General features: G+C 30.8%; 2 protein-coding genes across 3 annotated transcripts in view; both read left to right on the top strand.

Annotated features, from left to right (window-relative positions):
- Window positions 1–5,483, top strand: part of LOC107167384 (leucine zipper putative tumor suppressor 2 homolog) — a 50,027-nt gene extending 44,544 nt beyond the window's left edge. For both annotated transcript variants that reach the window (XM_015516406.2, XM_089227132.1), the window contains exons 3-8: window positions 1,526–1,646; window positions 2,961–3,156; window positions 3,233–3,554; window positions 3,665–3,838; window positions 4,360–4,575; window positions 4,754–5,483. In XM_015516406.2, the coding sequence (XP_015371892.1) occupies window positions 1,526–1,646; window positions 2,961–3,156; window positions 3,233–3,554; window positions 3,665–3,838; window positions 4,360–4,575; window positions 4,754–5,164 (1,440 nt within the window). In that variant the 3' untranslated portion in view covers window positions 5,165–5,483. The remainder of the gene's footprint in view (window positions 1–1,525; window positions 1,647–2,960; window positions 3,157–3,232; window positions 3,555–3,664; window positions 3,839–4,359; window positions 4,576–4,753) is intronic.
- Window positions 5,484–16,210: 10,727 nt separating this feature from the next.
- On the top strand, window positions 16,211–20,619 carry LOC107167382 (tyrosyl-DNA phosphodiesterase glaikit). The gene is made up of 9 exons (XM_015516403.2): window positions 16,211–16,887; window positions 17,067–17,169; window positions 18,673–18,801; window positions 18,885–18,980; window positions 19,034–19,201; window positions 19,268–19,529; window positions 19,585–19,700; window positions 19,776–19,986; window positions 20,060–20,619. The coding sequence occupies exons 1-9, from the start codon at window positions 16,434–16,436 to the stop codon at window positions 20,177–20,179; spliced, it is 1,659 nt and encodes a 552-aa protein (XP_015371889.2). The 5' UTR covers window positions 16,211–16,433; the 3' UTR covers window positions 20,180–20,619.
- The last annotated feature ends 4,065 nt before the right edge of the window (window positions 20,620–24,684 follow it).

The raw sequence follows: 24,684 nt of genomic DNA on the forward strand, positions 1-24,684 counted from the left end.
CCATTTTAATAAAACGTCCATCGGTCGAAATTACAACCTTGCCATAATACGAGCCTCGAGGTGCCGGTCGCACGACGATGGCGCATATTATTCATATAAAGTATATATATATATTTATATAGGTATAATAATACTAATAATATGTATCTACACATTTATTTTTTTTATTCGAGTTCAATTATTAATATTAAAAGAAAAAAAATTAAGAAAAACCGGAACTTGATTTGAAGGCGGTGTTCCGCACGCGCCCGAAGTTGAAAAATAAAAACACATGCGCTGAAAGAATATAATAACATACGTTAGGTATACGTATAGAATTATTATACATCGTAGACAGAGACTGCAACAAACGAAAATAGGGAACGTTATGCGAAACCGGAAGAACGACATTTAAAAGATTATAATATGTATATATATCGTATCGGCTGTTATAGGTATGCCTATTAACTAAGACTTTATATTATGTCAAAAAAAAAAATATATATATATATATAGGTAGGTACTGAAATACTGATGCACTGTTATACTTTTATTTACATAAGTATATAATAACATTAAATTCCTAGGCATATAACAAGTGTCATGTATATACCTAATATACGAATTTTCGAGTTCATTAATTCAATGTGAAATCAACTAGGTAGGTATCAAAAAAATTACACAAGTATCTACAATATCTTAATATATTTGTTGTGGCCGTATATATTGTTTATAATATTATATTTATATACGATTCGTGTATTATGTATATATTATAATGAGTAATGACTACATACGTTATATTTTTATATTTTTAAGAATTATTCAATTAATTCAGTTAATAATTTAAAAAAATTGCATGCTTAAAAAATGTTATATGAAAAATTGAAATCGCAAATAATACGTTGAATGTGAATCTCAGCACTTAAAAATTTAATTATTTTGACTTTTGAGTTCCGGCACCTATATTGATATTGGTAAATTTATACTTAAAGTATTATGCAATCTACAATCGTTTAAATATACTTATTTATCTAAATAAATTTAACTATCTTACAAAAATAAATGTGTAAATCAACCGTTGCAAAGCTTTTTTCTCGTAATTATAATTTATTGTTATTTGTTACTGTGGATAGTTAAAAATTAAAATGTATAACATTAAGTTTTCTTCCGCAACTCAATACGTCAACGAACGTGTATAATATTAACAATAATATTAAAAATCAATTTATTGGCCAGAAAAACAGTTTGAACATGTTTTAATAGTAATAGTGTTTAAACAATTACACATAATTGCTAAAATAGTAATTAACCATGTATGGCAATTAAATTAGAATAATAATGTATCAGTATGTTTAGAACGTTGTCGTATCCATTTGATAATAAATAATAATTCATCCACATAACTACTGCCTAACTAACGAATTATTCAAATCGTGTAGATACACGATAAAGGTATACGATTATAATAAATCGTAATATTATTTAGCACGTGTCTCTATATAATATACGTATATATTATACTCATCGTGGAGTTTTATTGCAGGGAAACAGTGTTATTCGTCCAGTGGCCTTCAAGCCGGGTTCAATGAGATTCACCGACAACGGCGAAAGATATGGCTCCACACCTATCCTGGCTAGATCCTCGCACAGACATCTGTACGGCAGTAAGTACATTTATAACATAACAGTATACATATTATAATGAAATTTTCCTGCATACATAGCCGTTTGCAAACGTATACAATAAAATAACAGACACTCTAAAGACCTATGCGATATAAACGAACTCCAACATATACATTATGGCATAATATATTTATATGCCTAACGCTAGTTATAAGTATTTTCCGAAAGATAAATTCAACGGTTATTTAATATATCCTCTGTTGTTTGAGCTACAACGATGTATATATGTATACATACAACAAAATATATGTTGTTGTTTCTGTTATACGATTTTGTAGCCGCTAAAATGCTTAATTTTTTTATGTGGTTTTCAAAAAAAAAAAAAATTGATCTATTTTATATAGTTTTCGGTGAGGGACAGTGGATGATTGCCGATTGGAGGTCAAAAGTATAAAGTTAAAAAAACAATAACAAGCACAGTTAATTGAATAAAAAACAATTATTTATTATTTTCTATTTCATATTATTATATAAATGGGTTGTTACTATATTTTCGTATCCCCTGACTTCTAAGTTCTAACTTATCATTGCATTAAAATTTAACACATCCATTACAGTGGCCTCTTATCTTCTCAATGCCAAGGTACAATCAAAGCATATATATAGCAGCGTGACTTCTTTGATTTTTTAAATTTTATTTCTATATAGTTGTATATATATATATATATATATATATATAGGTGGTACACGTTCGTATAATATATGTAGGTACATCGTAATTTCCACACAGTTTTTGTCTATACCGTGCAATTCAGCTGATGCTTCTTAGGTCATACTGGGGACTTGTAGAAGTTATTTATTTTTACTCCGTCCGACTTGCCTACATATACTTCGAATCTAACAGCAATTTGACACGGGCTTGAATTTGATAAAACTGCAAATTAAATTCTCGACACCCGAAATCAAACTGAGTGCCTCTCGTCTTATTACCACAACATATCTTAGCAACCGGTCCGATCGGCCACAGGCGAACTCGATGCGCGTACCATAAAATATAATTAATTTACAATAATACTATTAATTTAGAATTTATTGGCTCTTTTTGGAACATTTGGTGGTACCAACATATTAAACTAAACTCGAGTAATTTATAAACGGATATCATTATAGTTCACCACACATTTTTAACTTACGTCTCACTTCACATCATAATATATGACCGTAAGTGATGATATTCTACATGTATACGGTTTTTGTTGAGTATAAATTCAAATGTGTAACTATTTAAATTTTAAACTAAAATTAAATATACATTTTAAATGTATTTTAAATGTATGTTCAATATACTATAGGTACCAATGAACTGCACCATCAATCTAAGAAACCAAATATGATATCTTCTGGCACTTTAGATCGAAAACTTCGTTCAGCATCTCCAATGGTGATGTCGTCGTTACCGGCTCAAACCAGTTGCAAATTTCGGCTGGGGCAGCAAGACGATTTCAAATCATCCTCTTCATACAGTTCCTATAGAGATTATCGACCTAGGTATAGAACACTGAAGTGCTAATATTGTATATATATATTATACGTCCGCGCATTGATGTGAAATCTTTTTTTTTAGCTCGAAGTCATTTGCGAGGCTCAGTAAACGGTGCTCGGCGTCCGAAGGGTCAGCCAGTCTGTTGGACTTGACCCCTTCGCCATCCGAATCTACAATGTTATCCGAAATGGAAACAGTGTTGAGAGATAGGGATCGTGAATTGAGGCATCTGAGGCAAACGATGGAGCACAACGAACAAGTGATCTTCAGAGTTTACCAAGAAAAAGAAAACGCGTGGGACAGAGAAATGCGGAGGATTAAAGCAATGGGCGATAATCGTCTTAAGACAGCTGCGCAAAAGTCACTGAAGTTGGAACAAATGCTTATGATGCAGACGTACAAGGTAAATATATTATATCGAGATATTATTAAATATCACAGGTGTGCAAAATTGTAATATCATCATACCGTGTTTGATGTATAATATATATCTAATCGTCTTGTATATATCAGTTGCAGGACGAAAAAAAGAGATTACAAGAAGAAAATGAACGTTTGGAGTCCGAGGCGACAGATTTGAAAAAAGAAGTTGACGAATTGAAGGTGAGACTCGAGGAAACTGAATGGGGACTGTGTCAGAAATCCGGAGAACTTTCACACGTAAAATCACAATTGAAAGATACTCAAGTAAGATATTAAATATAAATAGCTTAATAAATAATTATTAAAATCCATTATAATATATACATTATACACATGTGATATATTCAGTGGTGAGAGAGTAGAATTTTTAAAATTTAATTATATCTATTAGGTCAAATTTACAAAGCTATATAATAGATAATAATTTGTAATAATAGGTAAATAACTGAATTCTTCAAATATAAATATCATTATTTTACATAATTTTAATTTTTGTAACCTAAAGTTAACTGTTTGTGTGACAATATTGCACATTTACTTTATCATAATTAAAAAAATAAATAAAAAGAAACAATAAAATTTCGTACAATACTTCAATATCAATACGATCAAAATTGTTTATATATACAAAAAAAAAACAACACTTAATGGTAGCGATCGGCACCTCAACTCCCGCAAATACGATTTTTCTGGCGCGATGTAATAAATATTTAATAGATGATTTGAAATGATACAACATTATGTCACATTTCACAATACTAAAGTTCGTTCGCATTGACTTTCAGAACGAACTTACGACAAAGGGCCATGAAGTGATCGCGTTAAAATCGGAAATCCGAGACCTGTTACAAAAGCTTGAATCAAAAGAACGCCGCATCGACGAGATTGAAGGGAGACGTCCGGAAAGACGTGACAGCGGCAATGGTGGTGACGGAAATTGCTGCGATGACCAATTGGCGGCAGACAAACTATGCTCTCTCGTCGGACGCCTCAACGAACAAGTAAGTTGTTAGACCGTTAACTTTGACTTTCACAACTCGAATTGATGTTCACGATAATACATTAATAATACCGACATTTTCACTATAAATATAATAACGAAAAGTATAGGCAGTGTTAATAATGTACTAAATAAATATATGCGTGGTATTGTAATAGACGCGTTTTGCATGTGCGCAGGTAGAAAACGAGTTGAACAAATCAAACAAATTATTATCCGGATGCTACAGTACCGAAGACTTGCATTCATTGTTGCCGAAGAAGGACACGGAGACGGATACGCCACTGGAGAGATTCAGGGAACTGGAACGGCACACGGCCAAATTGATCCGGGTGCTGAACGAGGAACGTAAGAACTGGGATCAGGAGAGGCTGAAGTGGTTCCAGGAGAAAGAGAAAGTGTTGTGTTACCAAAGGCAGCTCCAGATGAACTACGTGCAAATGTTCAGGAGGACGCAGGCGTTTGAGGCACAGATTGAGAACCTCACGGTCCAAATGAACGTGTGTTCGGACCACTGCACCAGCGGCAAGAACGCCGCTAGAAAAACAGGCGCCACCACAGTGAAGACCATAAACGCCATTAAACTATAGGAAGATTTGTTTTTATTGAAAGCCCGTCGTGTGGGAAGTTACATTATATTGTTGTGTGGAGTTTTTACCATTTATTATTATTTCTTATTATGTTTATATTTTATTGTCTTTTATATTTTCGACATTATATGTCATATTGGTACCTAGTTATGATTTTCTGTATAGTAGCAATATGTATTGTGAATACTTATTCGATAAGCTACATCAATCATTTTGTGTAATTAAAAGTACAAGTTTTAACAGGATAAGTACTTTTTATGATTTACTTTTTTATAAGTAATTAAAAATACTGTACTGTTATTCGTTTATTATTTAAAACGATCACGATTTTTTAATCATTTTGAAATTTAAACAAAATTGAAAGTAATTTGAAGTATACACTAGTAATAAGATGTTAGTAATGCTACTTATTGATTAATAAAAGTTCTGTAACTTGACGGAAATAGATTGTTCAAAATGCTTCACGCACATTATGAATTTAACTAATTGGTACATAAGCATCTAACAAGATGCTCCGTAATAAAGTATCGAGAAAAAATAGTGTTTGAAAAGTTCAGTTAAAAATTGAATTCGTTTCATGTGTGAAAAACTAAGTAATTTGTGTTCTCTGTTAAAAAAAAAATGAAGAGATTAATTTGGTCCTAAGTTTTAATTTGTAATCATTAATTTATAAATCTTTAAATAAAACTTTGAGAAAGTATATATAAACAAATAACAATTTAAAAAAACTTTTTTTTATGTGTGTAAAGATTAAATAAATATAATGAATATATTAAGTTTAAGAGAAATTATGAGATCGTAGTTACCTTGGTGTTATTGATATCACAAAAAAAGAAGATTATTATAGTTTTGAATTTAAATTTTAAAGTCGAAATTTTTCCATTTCTATTTTAGTTATCAGTTCATATAACCTACTTATAGTCAGTTATAAAAAGGTAGGTAAGTGGAAACTGCTCTACAGTACACTAGGAGTCGTGTAGATCGGTCACTATAATGGATGCGTGATGATTTCAATTCAATAATATAAAATCATTGTATACACAAGAATGTTAATTGACAGCTTAGCTCTAATATAAAGTAATAAAAATTAATTTCAATGATGTCAAACTTTTTTTGTGTACTCATAATTATTAACCAATAACAAAAAATCGCTATAATTATTACAATCAATAATAGTTCAATTTAAGTTAACATGCAGGCCAAATTTTTTATAATACATCAGATTTTGAATGTAATTGCATATATTTCTCCAGTTTTTTTTTAACAAAATGTCAAAATGTGTGTAAAATACACTTGCCAATAATCACCAGTCAGATATACTATATATATATATATATACTATCGAATTGTAAGGAAATATAAAACAGTATTACATATTCATCATTTATGTTACAGTTTTTCCTTTTATAGAGATTCCCAATTATTAGGAAAATTAAATGCAATATTTCACTTTTGATTCTCCCTTTGATTACACTTTTTACCATAAACAATATTGGAGTTGAAGACTTTATGCAGCCTCTGCTTGTCGCTTTATACAACAATTTGAATTTGGATCTATAATAAACTATTCTGGAAACTATCAAACAAAAAAACGTTCTAAATGGCGTGACAAAATAACGATTAGAATTATTGACATTGTGTTAATAAAATAAAATAATAAATAATATAATAATAACATAATATACTCGTGGTATATTGTTTTACACAAGGTCCACCATAAGTTTTTCTTTTCTTATATCTCTAACGAAAAAAATGAAATCAATTTATATTTTATACTATCATTTTTTAGTTTTTATACATTGTATAATTTTCAAATTAGTTAGGAGCTGTTTATAGAAATTTTAAATTTTAAATTTGAGTTTTTTTTTCTACTAATGTTGAAGAAAAAATGTTCACTATATGAAAATGCATGAGATTTTAGTAATATCTGCAATACTGCAATACTGCTGTTTATATGTTTTTATTATAGTCATTTCCAAATACTATAAAGAAATAAGGTGCATGCAATATACAAACATTTGAAGATCACATGTTGAAAAAATTCGTTAAAATTGCGAAAATTCGCAAATTATTATGTAGTTCGAAGTATATAAAATGTTAAATGAAAAAAACAGCTAAGTAGTAGAAACCAAAATTTCTAAACATATATAACCACGATGATTTCTTTGAAGTCATTATAAGTTCAAATTAGGCGTAAATCACATATTTAAACGAAGAATTACAATGTTAGTGATTTTGTTGTAATTCACAAACATTATTCGTGGGAACTTAAACTGATACCTACATATAAACATACGATATATGTATACATTCTAAATTTTAGTATAGAAACGCGATGATATTTTGATTAATTTTAAGCTATTAACCTATTTATACCATGATCATATCAAACTGTTTTAAGGAACTGTGGTATTGTTTAAAAAAATAGTAAGAATAAAATACACCATTATTACAATATTTAGATAATTTGTAGAGGACATTATATCGTAATATAATGCCGTTTAATGACATCTATTTTTACGGAATTGTTATCTTTTTATTTAGATTAGTGTTTTGATAGTGTTTAAGGAATTTAAATTTGGATTCATCACTAATAAATAATTACCCTTTGTTTCTTTGGTGCACTTTGAATTCATTAAAATGTCTTTTTTTATTTTATTTTCACTATTAGAATTAAGATTTCATAATTTAAATATTTCAAAATATCAAATTTACACTCAATGCTTCAATAAATCATTTTAAACTGAGGCCACTTGGCAGCACACCCTCGCTAGTTGCAAGGTTGCAACTCAGCACCAAACAAATAACTGTTATTCTAATAAATAATTCAAAATATAAATGATTTATAGAATCTTTTATTTCAAGTACAATATAATATTTTTTATTTTTAATGCCTACAAAACAATTCAAAATAGCCAATTTGTAAATATAATTTTTAGAAAAATGTTTTTCGTAAAATATTTTCTAGCATAAATAAATCTTGAATTATTTGCTATATCCATAAAATTTCCACAGTTTTTATAATATGTTTAACTAGAATCAATATTTTATTTTTCATTTGTCTGAAATTCAACTGTTACACTTAGTAAATAATGTTTTTTACATTTTTCACACAAACCTAATGCGTGGACGGCGCATTATATAGGCAATATAGGTACATTACTGCAATGTTAAATAGTCCACAGTCCCAGTGATTAAAACGGCATGTTGCATGATTGTAATATTATAATATTATGTTGAAAATCAATCAAGTCTATCGTCATTCGATCATCAATGTATAATAATTTGTATTACAAGTCCAATACAGTTATACGGATAACGATAAGTAGTGTATAATGTAATTTGTCATTAATTGTTATTATAAATTGTATATTAATAATTTACATTTACCTCACACAAGTGTCGCAATAGTGACACGATACTTGCGGTGGCCACTATGAATGGTCAATGAGGTTAGTACCTATTTACAATCTACTTAAGTACTTATCCTCTTAACCTGCAGTATTAGTACACCTATACTTGAATCTATAACAATTAATCTGTATCCACATCATATATTCGAATTTCGAAAACTATTTTTTATTTCAAAGAAGAGAACATTTTGCAAGTACCTACCTATGATCAAAGCCCGATTTTCATTATTATAACTATAGAAGCTCAAAATCTTTAAAAAGTATACAATAATTGTTATTTTTCAAGCACTATAAGAAGTGGAATAAAAATTCGGGCTTTAACCTGACTTGCAAAAAGTTATCATCTTTAAAATAAAAAAAAAATGACTAAAATCTGAAATATGAACGATCTTTTCTATGAAAAAATTTTTTATAATACACTGTATCAATCCCACATCCCACCTAAATAAGTATCAGTTGATTAGTGGAAAAATATTATAATTATCTGAGGTAGTAACTATGTCATTTTCAAATAGGACAAAATTGCAGGAAATTTAAAAAACCGGCTCCCACACCCTTATGAAGAAGAATTTGATACGTGTCTTAAAAAGTGTCTGCTTAATATTCTTTATAGCATACACTACATAATTATATTCACCAACTGGTGAAAAGTGACGTGTTTTGTTCGAATCCAGAATTGGAATTCAGGTAACGCATTTTTTTCGTTTGAAATTCATAATAGTCTCTTGAGGAGTAGTTTTTCCGTGATTTTTCCAAACACTGGTAAAATGCTGATTGTCCTACACGAGTCCACTTTATTAGGAGGCTTGCTGGGTTTAAGGATTGGAATAATAACGACTGACTTCCAAGTGGAGGGAAGGTATAATAGACGAAGGGAGTCATTGTAGATATGAGTGAGTTGAATAATAGCTTTGGCCGGGATATTTTTAACAATTGTATTGCTGATTTGCTCGTGGCCTGATTTGTTGGTCTTGATTGTTTTGATAATTGAAGAGATATCGTTAATAGTGGTATATATGGCAGATAGGGCCATATGGAGTGACGAAGTGATAAATTTGTTCACTTGTTCTACATAAGAGATGTCCGAAAGGATAGAGTATGGTTTGTAGACGTTGGAAATATTTAAAGCTAGCAGTTCAGCATTTTCATAAGAAGAGACAGTGAGGTTACAGTTTTGATGTTGAAGAGAAGGAGAGATTGTCCTATATCTGAATATGGATTTAATTTTTTCCATAAAGAACCATAATTTGGCGATAGTGAAGATAAGTGTGATTCATAAAGATAATTTTTATGTTTCGTGAGAAGTTTTTTAAGTGTTTTTTTTTTTTTCAAAAACAATCTGTACAACAAGCACATTTAGTAATTTTGATATAGAATATATACATAATTTTGTTTTTAAAAAAACAACAACTTTTAAGGAAGTCACCCCCATTGATAACACCTAAGAACTTATAGTTGGATTTAGATCACTTAAGGAGATCTCGATTCCAATTTCGTTTGAGCCTTCGAAGGGGGTTGCCTGGTATATGCAGTGAAGCCATATCTTTAATGAGAGGATTAGTACTGGAGTTGAGTTGGGAGTGGAAACGGTGGTAGTGAATTTTGGCGTAGTCATTGACATAAGTTACTTTGAGGTCGTTGTGAAGTGACAGGTTTGTCATGTACCATGGAGCACCAGTTAAAGTACGTAGGGCAATGTTTTGGAAAGATTGGATGGGGTGAATGTTTGAGGGTTTGGCCATCCCCCACATTTGAATACCATACGACCAGACAGGTCTGATCATTGTATTATACAATAACATTTTGATTTTTAGATTAAGTTTAGATTTAAGAAGAGGTCGGAAGAGATGGAGTCTACTGTTGACAAGTTTCCTTTTGTTTTGGAGATGAGGTTTCCAAATTAAACGTTTATCTAAAATTATACCTAAATACTTTGTCTCGTTCGAGATAGGTATACTTTTGTCTTTAAGTTTGATGGTAGGGCAAATGCCAGGGCGTAGAGCGAAAGTGACTTGGGAAGATTTACTCTCGTTTATACTAATCATCCAGTTATTGGCCCAGTTATCTATAAGATTTAAATGTTCTTGAAGGTGTTGCGCGGCTATAGTTATGTCACTATTACTTGAGAGGATAGCAGTATCGTCGGCAAATGTAGCAAGTAGAGTGTTGTCGGTTTTAGAGATGTCAAATGTAAAGATGTTATATAAGTCAGGTGAGAGGTCGCTACCTTGAGGGACACCTGCTTCGATGTTAAACAGTGGAGAGAAAGCATTGCCGTGTCTGACCTTGAATTTTCTGCGTTCTAAATATGATTTTAGGATAAGGTATAGTGGAGCTGGCATAAATTGTTTTAGTTTGAATAGAAGTCCATTATGCCATACTTTATCAAACGCCTGTGCGACGTCGAGAAAAAGACCTGTACAGTATTTTTATTTTCGAGCGCAGAGGCAATCGTGTCAGTTAGACGGTGTACTTGATGCAGAGTAAAATGTTTTGATCGAAAACCAAATTGAGTATTAGGTATAATACTATGCTCGGATAAAATGGGTCTGATTCTCTTGAGGAGACATTTTTCAAAGAGTTTGCCTAAGGTGGGCAGCAAGCTAATGGGTCTATACGAGGTAACCATGTTTTTAGGTTTACCGACTTTCGGAATGAGAATTACGACAGCAATTTTCCAGATGGCAGGAAAGTATGGTAGACGCAGCATGGAATTATAAATAAATGTTAATAATAATATCCCTTTCTTGGAGAGATTTTTTAAAACTTTGTTGGTGATAAGATCATAACCTGGAGCTTTACCGATCGGAAGTTTTTTAATGATACTACTAATTTCACCTGTAGATATAGGTTTGGTGTAAGGGACATGGGTAGACGAGACGAGAGGAAATTGTTGACTTTATCTGTATGACTAGGATCAGGTCTTGGATATTGGTGGTTTTTGAATGTGGATTCTAAGTGCTCACCGAACAAGATAGACTTTTCAATGTCGGTTACTGCTAAGGTATTATTTTCTTTTAGGAGAGGTGGAGATAACTCTTTAATTTTGGTTAATCTTTTAGTGGCCTTCCATAGAGAGTTGTCAGAAGTCTTTAAAGATTGAAGATAAGTGGTGTAGTTATCGTATTTATATTTTGAAAGAATTTTTTTCAGTTTATTGGAAATTTGATTATAACTGGTTTTGTCACTGGGAAGGTGGGTGCGTTGCCAGACAGACCTAGCGTATCTTTTTTCGTTAATAAGGCGACGTAAATGTATAGGAAGAATATTTTTTGGGACATTTTGGTGCTGATGGGTTGGAATTGTAGAATTTGAAGCTGCATCGGTTATTAATTTAACGAGATTTTGGGCAGCTATTTCAATTTCGTTGGTAGATTTAAGGGAGATTTTGAGATCGATATTGTCGTCCAAATAGGTTTTGAACGTTTCCCAAACGATCGGCCCATGTGTGAGAGAGGGTCTGGTAGATAAAGAGGAGGTTCCACCTACTGAAAGAATAACGGGGGAATGGTCACTGGCTATATCACAAATATTTTCAATATTTTTACTCAATGAATTAGAGGTGTTTGTGACAAAGAAATCGAGTATATCCTGGTTTCTGTTTGAATGGGTGGGCCAATATGTAGTCCCGTTGGTGAAACGAAGGAGTAGTGATAGTTTGAAATGACTGAGTGAAGAATTTCCCCCCTGTGATTGTTGGAAAAACAGCCCCACATAGGATGTTTAGCATTAAAATCTCCTCGCGCAATAAAAGAATTACCTAGAGAGTTGAAAAAATTAACGTAGTCTTCTTGACGGATGGAATTACAACGAGGGCTGTAAACCGACGATATAGTTAAAGGTGCATTGTTAATTTTAATAGAAATATTTGTTGCTTGGATTGATGGTTTTTGGTAAGGAACTAGAACATTGTGTTGGATTGAATTGGATACAAGTATACAGGATCCAGCATGAGCTGTGCCATCGGGATGATCGGATCTGTACAATGAATAATTATGGATTTTGAAGATGGATTTAGCAGTAAAATGGGTTTCGGTTAGTAAGGCAATGTCAATTTTGTGGTCGTATAAAACGGTTTCTAGTTCATTTTTGTGTTGTTGGAGGCCGTTTGAGTTCCAGAGGAATAATCTGAGAGAAGAGTTATTGTTTGAGTTATTGTTAGTCATTTTTGAGAAGTATTTTGTTAATAACAGTAGTGAGGAGAGAAATTAGGGGGTTGATTAAAGATTTTAAATCTAATATAAATGATGCAAGTTGCTGGGAAAGGGCATCAGAGGTGGTATTATTAACATGAGCATCATTGACCTGGGAATGGTTGGAGGGGGTGGTTTGGCTAGTAATCGTAGCATAAGAGGGATTATGTGTTGGATTGAGGGGAATTTGGTTGGGAGTGATACCAATGGGTGCTTGTACATTGGCGTTAGCATTTGATATGTTTGAATTTGGATTAGAAAATGTTTTGGAGGTGTTTTTAGAGTTGGTCATTTTTTTCTGTTGGAGATCCTTGAAGATCGGGCAGCCGCGGTAGTTGGCAGGATGGGGTCCACCGCACAAGATACATTACGTGGGTCTTCATTAAGTTTCTGACACTCGGAGGTTGAATGATGGCCGTCACAATTGACACATCGGGGTTGATGGTTACAGTAACTCCTAGTATGACCGAAATTTTGGCAGCGGTGGCATTGGATTGCCTGTTTATTAGGTCTAGGTTCTTCGAATTTAATCATAGAGTGGCAGATTGATTTTACTTTGAATATATCGCTATTGTTTATATTGGGTTCGAGGTCGATGAAGAAAACGGGTAATGGTTTTTTAATAAGTCGTTGAAGAACGTTGACGACTTGTTTAACCTTGAAGCCTAGATGCTCGATTTCTTCAGTTAAGAAATTGATTGGAGCTGAGTGGTGGAGGTTTTTGAGAACAACCCGAAAGGATTTTTCCTGTTTGATCTGGTACATATGAAAATCGATATTTTTGGATTTTAGCATTTTAACAATTTTTCTGAAGTCATCAGGTAAATTGAGTTGAAGTTTTAGGCTTGATGTGTTGCTTTTACAAGTGAATTCTGTAGAATCGATAAGTAATTTTATGGCTGAACAGAATTTTTGGTAATCAATATCAGTTTTAATGAAGATAGGAGGGGGCGATGTGTGGTCGGTGTGTCTGTGGTTTCCATATCTAGTTAATTATCATTTTGTAGGGCTGACTGGGCTGAGTAGCGATTGTTCGATTTAAATAGATTATCGTTCGGTTGTTTTGATTTCGGTGAACTACTGGGAGAGGTGAGCGATCTTTTATTATGAACCGTGGGTATAACAGTCCAGTCGTCGGCTGAAGCTTTTTCCCTATCGGATATTTGCTCGTTATTATTAATGACTCTGTTGCGATTAACTATGGTGATAGGAGAGACTGGCTTATTAATTGTTGGTCTTGTATTACTGTTTGCGATAGGAATCGGTGGGTGATTAGGAAGACTCATAATGATGTTGATAAGTAACGGTTGAAGGTAATTATGAAGTAATAATACATTACCGAAGGTACAGGTATGCCACGAATCTGGTCACAACAACTACACACGCTATCGGAAGCTGATAAAGACGGAACGCTTGACAATATACGTGTGGACGGTAAGACGTCTATACACGAACTGATGAGTGTTTTAAAGACAGTTATAAGTATGCAGATTGTCTGGATAGCGGGAGTGCTGCTATTTTTTAAGGGTACCATGTTTTTCAGTAATGTGTTGACATATTTCAGTAGTCATGTACCTAATTGAACCTTTTCATATTTTAAGTAGGTGAAGGTGATAATTTTTAGCAAAAAAAATGTCGGTAAGAATATTGATTGCTATATCGACATATTATTTGGTTTTTAATGTGGTTTTTTAACGAGTGTTGTCGGATAAGATTTTTCGGAATTTAGGTCAATTTATGTGAACTTGCTCGAGGCTTGAATATTGATTTACAGTAAAACTGAAGTGGGTCCGAAGTAGGATAATTTAGGTTGGTGGTTTGATTTTTGAGATGGTTTGTAAAATTTGACAAGAATTGGTATATCTGGAGCCCCGGTTTAGACTGTATAGGTACTACAAAAAAATTATTTTAAAATTGTATGCATTTATCACACAAATAATGCTTAAAAACATTAAAACCCCTTATGTATGTATTATGTTAAACTTCTCCCAAAAATATATTCCTATTACGGGCTACAGCCTTGTTCAATAAAATATATTAAAAGTTAGATAATTATAATATTATTATAATGATATTAATTACAACCTTAACAAATTTAATCGAACTTAGCAGGTACAATAAGTGCACACCCTGCTGCCCCAAGCAAACACTTGAAAAATAAGAACAAAGTGGGAAATATTATTTATTGGAACATATTGTTAAAACAATTTTTTTGTTCCAAAACCGTTACTTTATTAGTTCGAAATTTCAATTAATTTTTATTACAAACTATGCCTGTCACATACATTATGTTAATATCCAAAAAACATTTATTCCAAATTTCAACAATGCTATATCTATATTGATTCAAATGGATATGTGATATGTCATAATATTATATAAATACTACAAAACCATATTTTTTTACAATATCATAGTATTCAAATAATATTTGTTCTAAATTCCAATGAATATGAATTGTTTCAAAATCCATTAGGAACAATGTTTTTAAGGACAAAACATGTCTGAACGAAATACAGACTACAGCTTATCTATAACCGTCGTCATTTTAACATCTTAGATCATATACTATTATATTATGATCTGAGAGTATGTTTCAATAATGTAGAGAAGATATTATGTTGAGATGTTCTCTACGTCGTGGTATGCTTATATGTGTCATACTACCACATTTAAAGGTAGTGGGTTGAGCTCAAGATTATATTTTTAGTGGGTAGAATTAAATTTTTAAATAATGCATTTTTTAGAATTTAGAAATGTGTTTCTAGTTTCTATTACGAGTACTTTTCGTTAATGTTCAAATGTTGTGTTATCATAAATCGTTATCTGCGTTTGTGACGATTAGAAATTTACTGCAACCGTTTTAATACGATGCAATTAGATTAATAGTTATTGAAAATATGACAATTCATTTGAAACAAATTAGTGCCTGCAAAACGTTAAAATCAATTGATTATTTTCAGTAACACACGATTAATCAAATACGACAAACGCACGCAATTTAATTTTAAAATCTTACTTTTTTTCAAATAACAAATAAATTCTTTCTTTTTTTTTGTGCTTTTGTGCAATAACTGGACAAACGGTTAAACAAAAAGTCAATGACTTACAGTTCTGCGGAAACTCAAGAAACAAACAATATCCGTGTCAACGGTTAAAAAAAGAAAATTAATTCATGATGAGCCTACTTACGTATATATAAATAAGAAAAAAGGGCGTTGATATTATTGTAGGCCATCAAAAATTTAAATAGTTTCAAAAATGATGTACCATTACAAGTTTAGGAACGTCTGTTCTACAGCCTGACACGCATAAATTGACATTATCTACATCATGGCATGACATAACCAGTAACCACATAAAGGTTTATTGCTGTTTACGGCTTGCGATACCGGCAAGTACTGCTTATCACGAAATTGGTGAATTCAATTTATGATAACCAGACAACCAGTACTCGCTCCAAATTCATAAAATGGCTGATGTAGTCTGCTGCCGTATTGAATGTCTTATGATCTTATTAGTTTTCTTGTAATTTATCTTATTGATACTCATGGCTCTTTCGACTGTTTGAAAACTTATTAGACCTAAAACGATTAGTGCACGATTTTTCTTCTGTGTTATAATTTAACTCTCTGTCAAAATTACCGCTGCTCACTCCAAACCATGGCATCTGGATCTGCGTCTGGGTCTGGGTCTGCGTCTGGGTCTGCGTCTGGATCAGGGTCTGCGCCTGGATCAGGGTCTAGGTCTGCGTCTGGGTCTGCGTCTGCGTCTGGGTCTGCGTCGGGGTCTGGGGCTGCGTCTGGATCAGGGTCTAGGTCTGCGTCGGGGTCTGGGGCTGCGTCTGGATCAGGGTCTAGGTCTGCGTCTGCGTCTGGGTCAGGGTCAGGGTCTGCGTCTGGGTTAAGGTTTAGGTCTGCGTTTGGGTCTAGGTCTAGACGTCTGATACAAAAGCAGGCTACTAGTCAGGATATAATATACATCGATGATGTGTGGAAACACACGAAAGGAACTGTCGACAAAAAGTTGGAGCGGTCCGAGCCTTACAGAATATTTACGTCTCCAATTTCCTGTGATTCTAAAACACACACCGAAGAATCAACACTGTCGTTTCCAGGTGTGTATACAGTTTACAGTACTGGAAGGTACTGTATTGTACATATTGAAGAAGACAACTTAGAATACTTAGATACTGCACTATTCCTTAATAGAATTTTAGCTGTTACCAATGTTGTGTTCTTCATTGCAATATCGAAACAAAATCAAATATTTAACTTTCATTACTATTTGTTTCAGAGCTCTTAGACAAAAGTCTCGGTGAATTATCGGAATCACTTCACTTGAACTTCATGGTCGAGATCGGCTGGCTAGTTGCTCAATATGCCATAACTGGTCAAAGGTAATATGATAATAAATTAGTCCTAAGGCCAATATTTATCGAGATTCACTAGCATTTGCTAGGTACTATAGAAAACAAATAAATATAGTAGATGAAGCTTTTTTTGCATCGAGAATTCCAAATGTTAACATTTTATATCGTATAATCTATATATTATTTATAATAACTTGTCCTGGGTGATTGTTCATTTTCTAGCTGAAACCGCTGAAGCTATGAGTATGAAAATTGGACAATAGTTTCATTCTGTGATATAGGCATTCACTAAGAAAGGATTTTTCAAAATTCGATCCATTCGGGGGTTAAAGTGGTTATATAATATAAAGAAGAAAAATTGTTTGTTTGATCGGTTAGGTCAGAATCTATAAGCTATATTTTATCTTGATAATTGGCTCTTAATTTTTTTATTGTAAATTTGAGGTTTTTATAAAAATTATAAAAATAATAGTAATAATAATATTGAATATATTTTTATTTATTTTATAGTTGCTATTGGTTATACACATTAGTATGGATGATCACCAACCATGAAATGTTGTCACCTTTACAAAGCTAAAGCTGCTATAAAATATTATGATTGAAGATAATTTTAATCCTGTATTTTAAATTTTAAATTACTGTGTAAAAAATCTTTTATGGAGATTAAGATTGGTTAAATCCATGGAAATTTGTCACAGGAAGTTTTGATCATGATTAACCGGGTATAAACAACAAATTAAACAATGATTTTGAATCATATAGAGTCGGTATTTTTAACAGGCAACAAAATACACGGTGATCAGCTGGTGTTTCTAACTGATATGCATAAAATTTGGTTAACTTTTTATTTTTCAAAAATCTTGTATGTTAAGTGAAAAAAGAATAAAATTTGTTATGGATAGATCAGAAATTCAAAAATATAACTTTGCATTCAATAAATTTCTTTGTACAAGTTCATGTTTATTAATTTAGTAATAGATACCAAACAAATTTAAATTTATTGAACCTCATAAATGTATTACATATTTTATCTTAAGTTACTAATAATCTATATTTAAGAGTTCAGGACATTGAATCAAAATATATTTTAACATTTTAACCTTTTGAAAAGTGACCTCAAAATTTGTAAATGTATCTAAGAGAGCAGCTTTGGAATGGAAAATTGAAAAAACAAAGACTAATAGGTATACGTTCTATTTTTCATAAACATTTCCACAAATTGATTAATTATAATTGAACTTTAGGTAGCAGCACATAATTTATAATAGGTATTTAAGTATTTAATTGTAATTTCATCATATAAGACACAAATTAAAATGAAAAATTATCCATGTTCTTTTTAACAGTGCTTTAAAAAAATGTATATATGTTTCCATTCTAAATAAAAGTAGTTATTGAATTATTTCATGCTTATATTACCTAAGATAAGTTTATACTAAGTTTTATACTATATAATTTTTATTGAAGGTATTTTTTTTTTAATTATTATTATTATTAAATTGTACATAAACATTTTATTTTTTTCAGGGGTAAAAGAATTACACTTTTATATAGATGTTGTGATCTAGATATCGATAAGTTACATTTAAGGAAGAAAGTACTAGATGTTAGACATAAAAGAATAATTAATAAAGATGCTTTTGGTTATCAGCATAGGTAAGTAACAATAATTTTTATCTCATATAAAACCATTAAGTATTTTCAATAAATTACTAATTGTATTACATTGAACATTTCAGTAAGGTATCAATGTTTGCTTATGCCGATGGTAGTTTACGAGTTATAGTTATGTCGGCTAATTTGTGTGAAGATGATTGGACCAAATTTACTCAAGGGTAAGAAAAATTACTGTTGTATTCATTTTTAATTGAATCATTTTACATTTTAGAATTTGGGTGAGCCCAAAATTTCCATTGATAGCGGAGAATGATAAGTCAGATGGTAATTCTAAAACTAACTTTAAAATAGATATCTTGCGATATTTAAAATCTTTTAAAGAACCATTATTAATTCAATGGATAAAAAAAATTGAAAAAATAGATTTCAGTCAAGCAAAGTAAGAGAGTATATTATTAAAAACCATAACTAGAACATAAAATATTAAAATCTTTTTGTTGTGCAGTGTGTTTTTCATACCTAGTGTTCCAGGCAGTCATAAAGAAAATTTGTGGGGACATGTATATTTAAAAAGTATTTTAAAAAAACATGCTTGTCTACCATTTCATTTACCGTCAGAATGGCCTATAATTGCTCAATGTTCATCATTGGGATCTTTGGGTGCCACAGACAAACAATGGTTGAGATCAGAGTTTATTGAAAGTCTATCAGCTTCTACTTATAGTGGAGTTATAGATACAGACAATGATCCTATTCCTTTCAACTTGGTTAGATAAACAATGATTTTAGTTTTTTACATAAATAATGAATTTTACCTTTTAGATTTTCCCATCTAAGAACAATGTTTTGAATAGTTGGAATGGAGCTTCAGAGGGTGCATGCTTGCCGTATAGTAAGGAAGTACATGAAAAACAATTGTGGCTTAAAAAATACATGTGGTTAGTATTTTATAATATTTTGACAAATTTGAAATTTCTTACAGATAGTTTCTATGTTGATACATTATTTTACAGCTTATGGAAATGTCGTTCACAAACGCGAACAAGATCAATGCCTCATATAAAAACCTATTGCAGAATTTCGTCATGTTGTACCAAAATGTCTTGGTTTTTGTTGACAAGTGCTAATTTATCAAAATCTGCTTGGGGCAGAAAGCTTAATTCAAATGGGAATAACTACATAATGGCAAACGAAGCTGGAGTTTTGTTTTTGCCTCAATTTTTGGTAAATGTATACATATTTTTTTAATCTGTTGAATGTCTTGTTGTTTTAAACATTATTAATTTAATTTTGGCAGATTGGATCAGATACATTTTCTATAAATGATCCCGATACAAGTGAATCACCGCATTTTAATTTACCTTTTGATTTGCCATTAGTTGAATACTCGGCTATTGACCAACCTTGGACTATATAAGTGGGTAAATTATGAATTGAATTTAACATTTTTATGTTATAAATGTATACAGGAAGATATAATTTTTCTAATTAATATACTCTCATTTTTTTTTTTTTTAGTGTGTGTGTTTTAATCTAACTTGTAATATTTAAAATAATTTTTTGAATGGTTTTTACTTTTATATTCACTTAAAAAAATTCTTAAATAGAATAATATTATATATAGAATTTTTTATTTGATTAAAATATTTAAAAATGCTACATTTTCCAAAAATACTGTATACTCTTATTTAATATTATTTAATTTACTTGATATTTCAATACTTATTTATGATATCTTTTTTTTCATATCGTATTGAGGACTGGAGAAGGTACTATGTTGCAAATACTTATCCTCCGGCCAACTATTATTTAATTAATATCAATAATATAATGCAAAAATCATTTATTTTTTATTAATTTAATCTTACAATGTTGTTCTCAAATACAATCAATTGATGATACAATAACAAAGCATATATAAAAGTATAATGATTGCTGAAAAAGAGTAAAATATTTAAATATGTTTTTATAATAATAACAATGGTACAGCTACTAAAAAATCTTTTATATTATCTGTGGTACCTAATAGCTTAATATTTCTTAGTAGATGTACAAATGAAAAGTTAAAAATTGAATAGTCATTGATGACATTCACATAGTCATATTAGGTGAAAATGGAGAATTGTGTATAATATATATATATATATATATATGAAAAGGGAGAACATTTTTATTTGGAAAATAACGATTTATCCAGTTAACATCTACCTAAAAAATTAAGAACAAGTTTCAGGTGTAATGTTTGAAAAGAGCTTAACATTATTATTGTATCTTCTGTTTCAAACTAATAATAGTCTGATTATGAAGAAAATTTTATGACAAATGCAACAATACTTATGCAAACATTTTCTTTGCACTTGATTGATTATGGTTAATTATAATTTATTACCTGTGTAACATTGTAAAAATTAAAAACTTACCATCCTGTGAATCATGGGTCATAACTCAAACATAGAAACCAAATCTCAAAAATAAATTAACGATAGTTTTAATATTTCTTTTATAATCATACATTATTTATTAAACGTAATTTTAATTTCAAAACTTATTGTCTGAGCAACAAGCACCTAAAATAAATCAGCAACTATGTAGGTACCCAACAATTTAAACTAAGTTAAATTTAAATCATGACTAAATAATTTAGTCATGGACCAAGGTGTACTATGCTCATTGCTCAATAAGTCAACATTGTTATTAATAGTTGGGTAATTCAATGTCATTGTACTGTATAGAAGTATATTTGCTAAAAAATATATTTTAGTCTTCAGTATTAAAAATAAATACTCAAAAACTAAACACAAAAATTCTGTTTATCAACACAATTGATACCATTTTTAACCACATCATTGCATATTTACATATTGCATCTCATTTCATTCGTGTTTAAATTTTAATTAAATTACTAAACAAACACGGTAGAAGATAAAACACAAATTTAAAGACATTTTTATGACAATAAGAACTTATTAAGAGGACGATACACTAACGTGACCATAATTTTTTTCCTTCAAAGCGGGATACCTGTACATTTTAATAAGAAAACCATATAATTTTGCGTAAAATAACAATTTTTTTTATTGAATAAAAAACATTAATTGTTTATATGAAAAATGAGAATATTATATTAATCATAATAGTCTCCCAACAATTATAGATTTTAGTGTTTCACAGTTTATATAATATATGTAAGTATACGTCATATACTGTTAACTGTATAGATACAGCCAGGGGCGTCATTTGTGGGGTGGCGGGGTGTGCGGTTGCACCCCTTACTTTTAAAATGTTACTATTGGCCTGCGCCTTGCTGAAGCCTAAAATAATGCACGAGCCACGAATGCACAATTATTTATATGATTAAAATCAAATTGTAATTACCGGTCTATAATGTATGGAAATAATTGAATGCAGGATAATATACATATACTTATGTATAATATCTGTTTTTATATGGCCTGGTGAAATTTCAAAATGGCCTGCTTGAAACTTCGCACACCCTAGAAAAAACCGGAAATGACGCCCCTAGATACAGTATAAATGTATGATTGTGATATATGATCAATAATTAATACCTACCACATGTCGACTTTTCTTAAAACGGGACATTTTTAGGTTCTTTGGGGACGGCGGGACACTTATCTCGAAAGCGGGACGTATGGTCACGTTACGCTACATCCGCATATGCAGTCTTCGTCTTACAAACGCTAGCATAGCAAATTTTATGATCAGCAGATCACGTTTGACTACGTTAATTTAAAATTTAGAGTAAACTGACCTTTTACAAAAATTTAAGGTAACATTATTATCGAGGACATCTCGTAGGCTTTTTATTATATTTTAATTTTAAAGTGAGTTATGTGTATTTTAAAATTGTAAATTGTTTGTACCTATATCTTAAAATACTCATAACTCACTTTAAAATTAAAATATAATAAAAAGCCTACGAGATGTCCTCAATAATAATGCTACCTTTAATTTTTTTTAAAGATCAATTTACTCTAAATTTTAAACTAACGTAGTTAAACGTGATCTGCTGATCATAAAATTTGCTATGTTACGTGTTTGTAAGACGAAGACAACATAATATGCGGGTGTAGCGTCCTCTTAACGTTTCTCTTAGCTCTCTTCGTTATGTTGGCCAAAAAGCGTTCACACGTCAAACAAACCAGTTGAGAAACTCCGTCAAATGTTTAAAGTCTGAAGTGTCTACGGTCTTAATCTTAAACCATGCTCGTGGTTATTTCTGTATATGAATTACCTTGGCATTTTTTGTAAGAAACGTGAGTAGTTGTTTATTATTCAAAAAAATACATGCCAACCATTAATAATAATTTACGGTAACCATTCTACATTTCTACGCGTAATATTAGGTAGGTTGGTAGGTACTAGGTACTGTAATAAACTAAACATTAAGGGACTAACATATGCAACTTATGTACACAATGATGAACAAGCAACCACCTGTAGTCAATCAGTGACCGCCATAGAAGTGGGGCACTATTTAGTTCGGTATTCAGTCTATTATTCTGTCTCAGTCTCTTCTGTGCCCTGTGGATTGTCGTGGTCCAGTGCAGCTGCCTCGTTACTTCGTTAGTCGGTTGTTGCATATCAAGTGTAGTCCACTGACATAAACTAGTATTCAAGTGCTTATGAACGTAATTAATGTTTTAATAATATGAAATATAATATTCAACAATAATGTTTATCAAACAATTTTCTGGCGTTCCCGCCATCAATTTTGTAAAAAAGTTTGTTACTAAATATAAGAGTGAAATCGATTCAGATTTAAAATTTATAATTGCTTGGTATACCGTAAATATGAGCCATAATGTACACGCATTAGTTTTATATGAAACAACGAGTGAGGAATCTGCTGCATCAATCCTTTTACTTTCGAAATGTGATTTCGACCCATTGGAACAACAAAAAAATCCAAATATTCTGGATTTTGTGTATACAATTCGATCAAAACGAAGGAAAGGATATTCTGCACAACTTATTACAAAAGCTCAACAGAATTTCCAGTTTACAGTATTCTGCAAAAATGACAAAACATCAAATTTGTTTGCAAAATTGAAATGTATTAAAAATGATCCTTTAACTAAATCAACTAATTTAGATGTATATCGTTGGAACATGACAAATTAAAAGTAAAAACAAATAAAATTATACAATTCTTTTTAATTAAGTTTACCAAAATTGTATTAATAAAAGCATTTTTACACATGAACAAATTCACTGCTTATTTAATTTTAACTTTTAAGTTTTAGTGTCCGACTCAAAAGTTACGAGTTAACAACAATGAAGATTGGATAATTACCATGAATAATAACCATATGGTGGCTTATTAAATTTTGTAGAAGGATTTGTTTCATTTTATTTACATTGAAATGTTTTTATCTATATTTTTATACATTTTCTTGTTTGAATAAAATTTAATTTATAAATGAATTAGATGACGATAAGTGATATTGACAAATTAATTTTAGAAAATAAACAATGTTTTGATGATCACTCATGCACAGTTTAACATAATTTAAAATCTAAAACACATTGGAATTATATGAAATACATTTTATTTAATTGTGAGATAGTTTTGAGAACTAACTGTTGAAACCTAATTAATCAAAAATCAATATAAGATAATGATCATAGATTGTATAGTCACCCCAATAGATGTAATATAAATATTTATATTTTGTCTATGGTAACTTTTTACATGGCTGACTCTAATAAGGTTTTTGTAGCAAAATGTTTAAGGTAAAAGTAAGACCATACTTCACCATGCGTGTATAAGGTATATTATTGTTCTGTTGTATATTTTAGGTAACTATTTTAAGATAATAGTATACAATATAATACTAACATAATGCAATCATTTTCTCAACATTAATTTCTGTTTTAAACAGGAAATATTTAATATCT

This window comes from Diuraphis noxia, unplaced genomic scaffold (genome assembly GCF_037042655.1).
Source record: "Diuraphis noxia isolate RWA-SAM2 unplaced genomic scaffold, SU_Dnox_SAM2 contig0004, whole genome shotgun sequence".
Lineage (NCBI taxonomy): Eukaryota > Metazoa > Arthropoda > Insecta > Hemiptera > Aphididae > Diuraphis > Diuraphis noxia.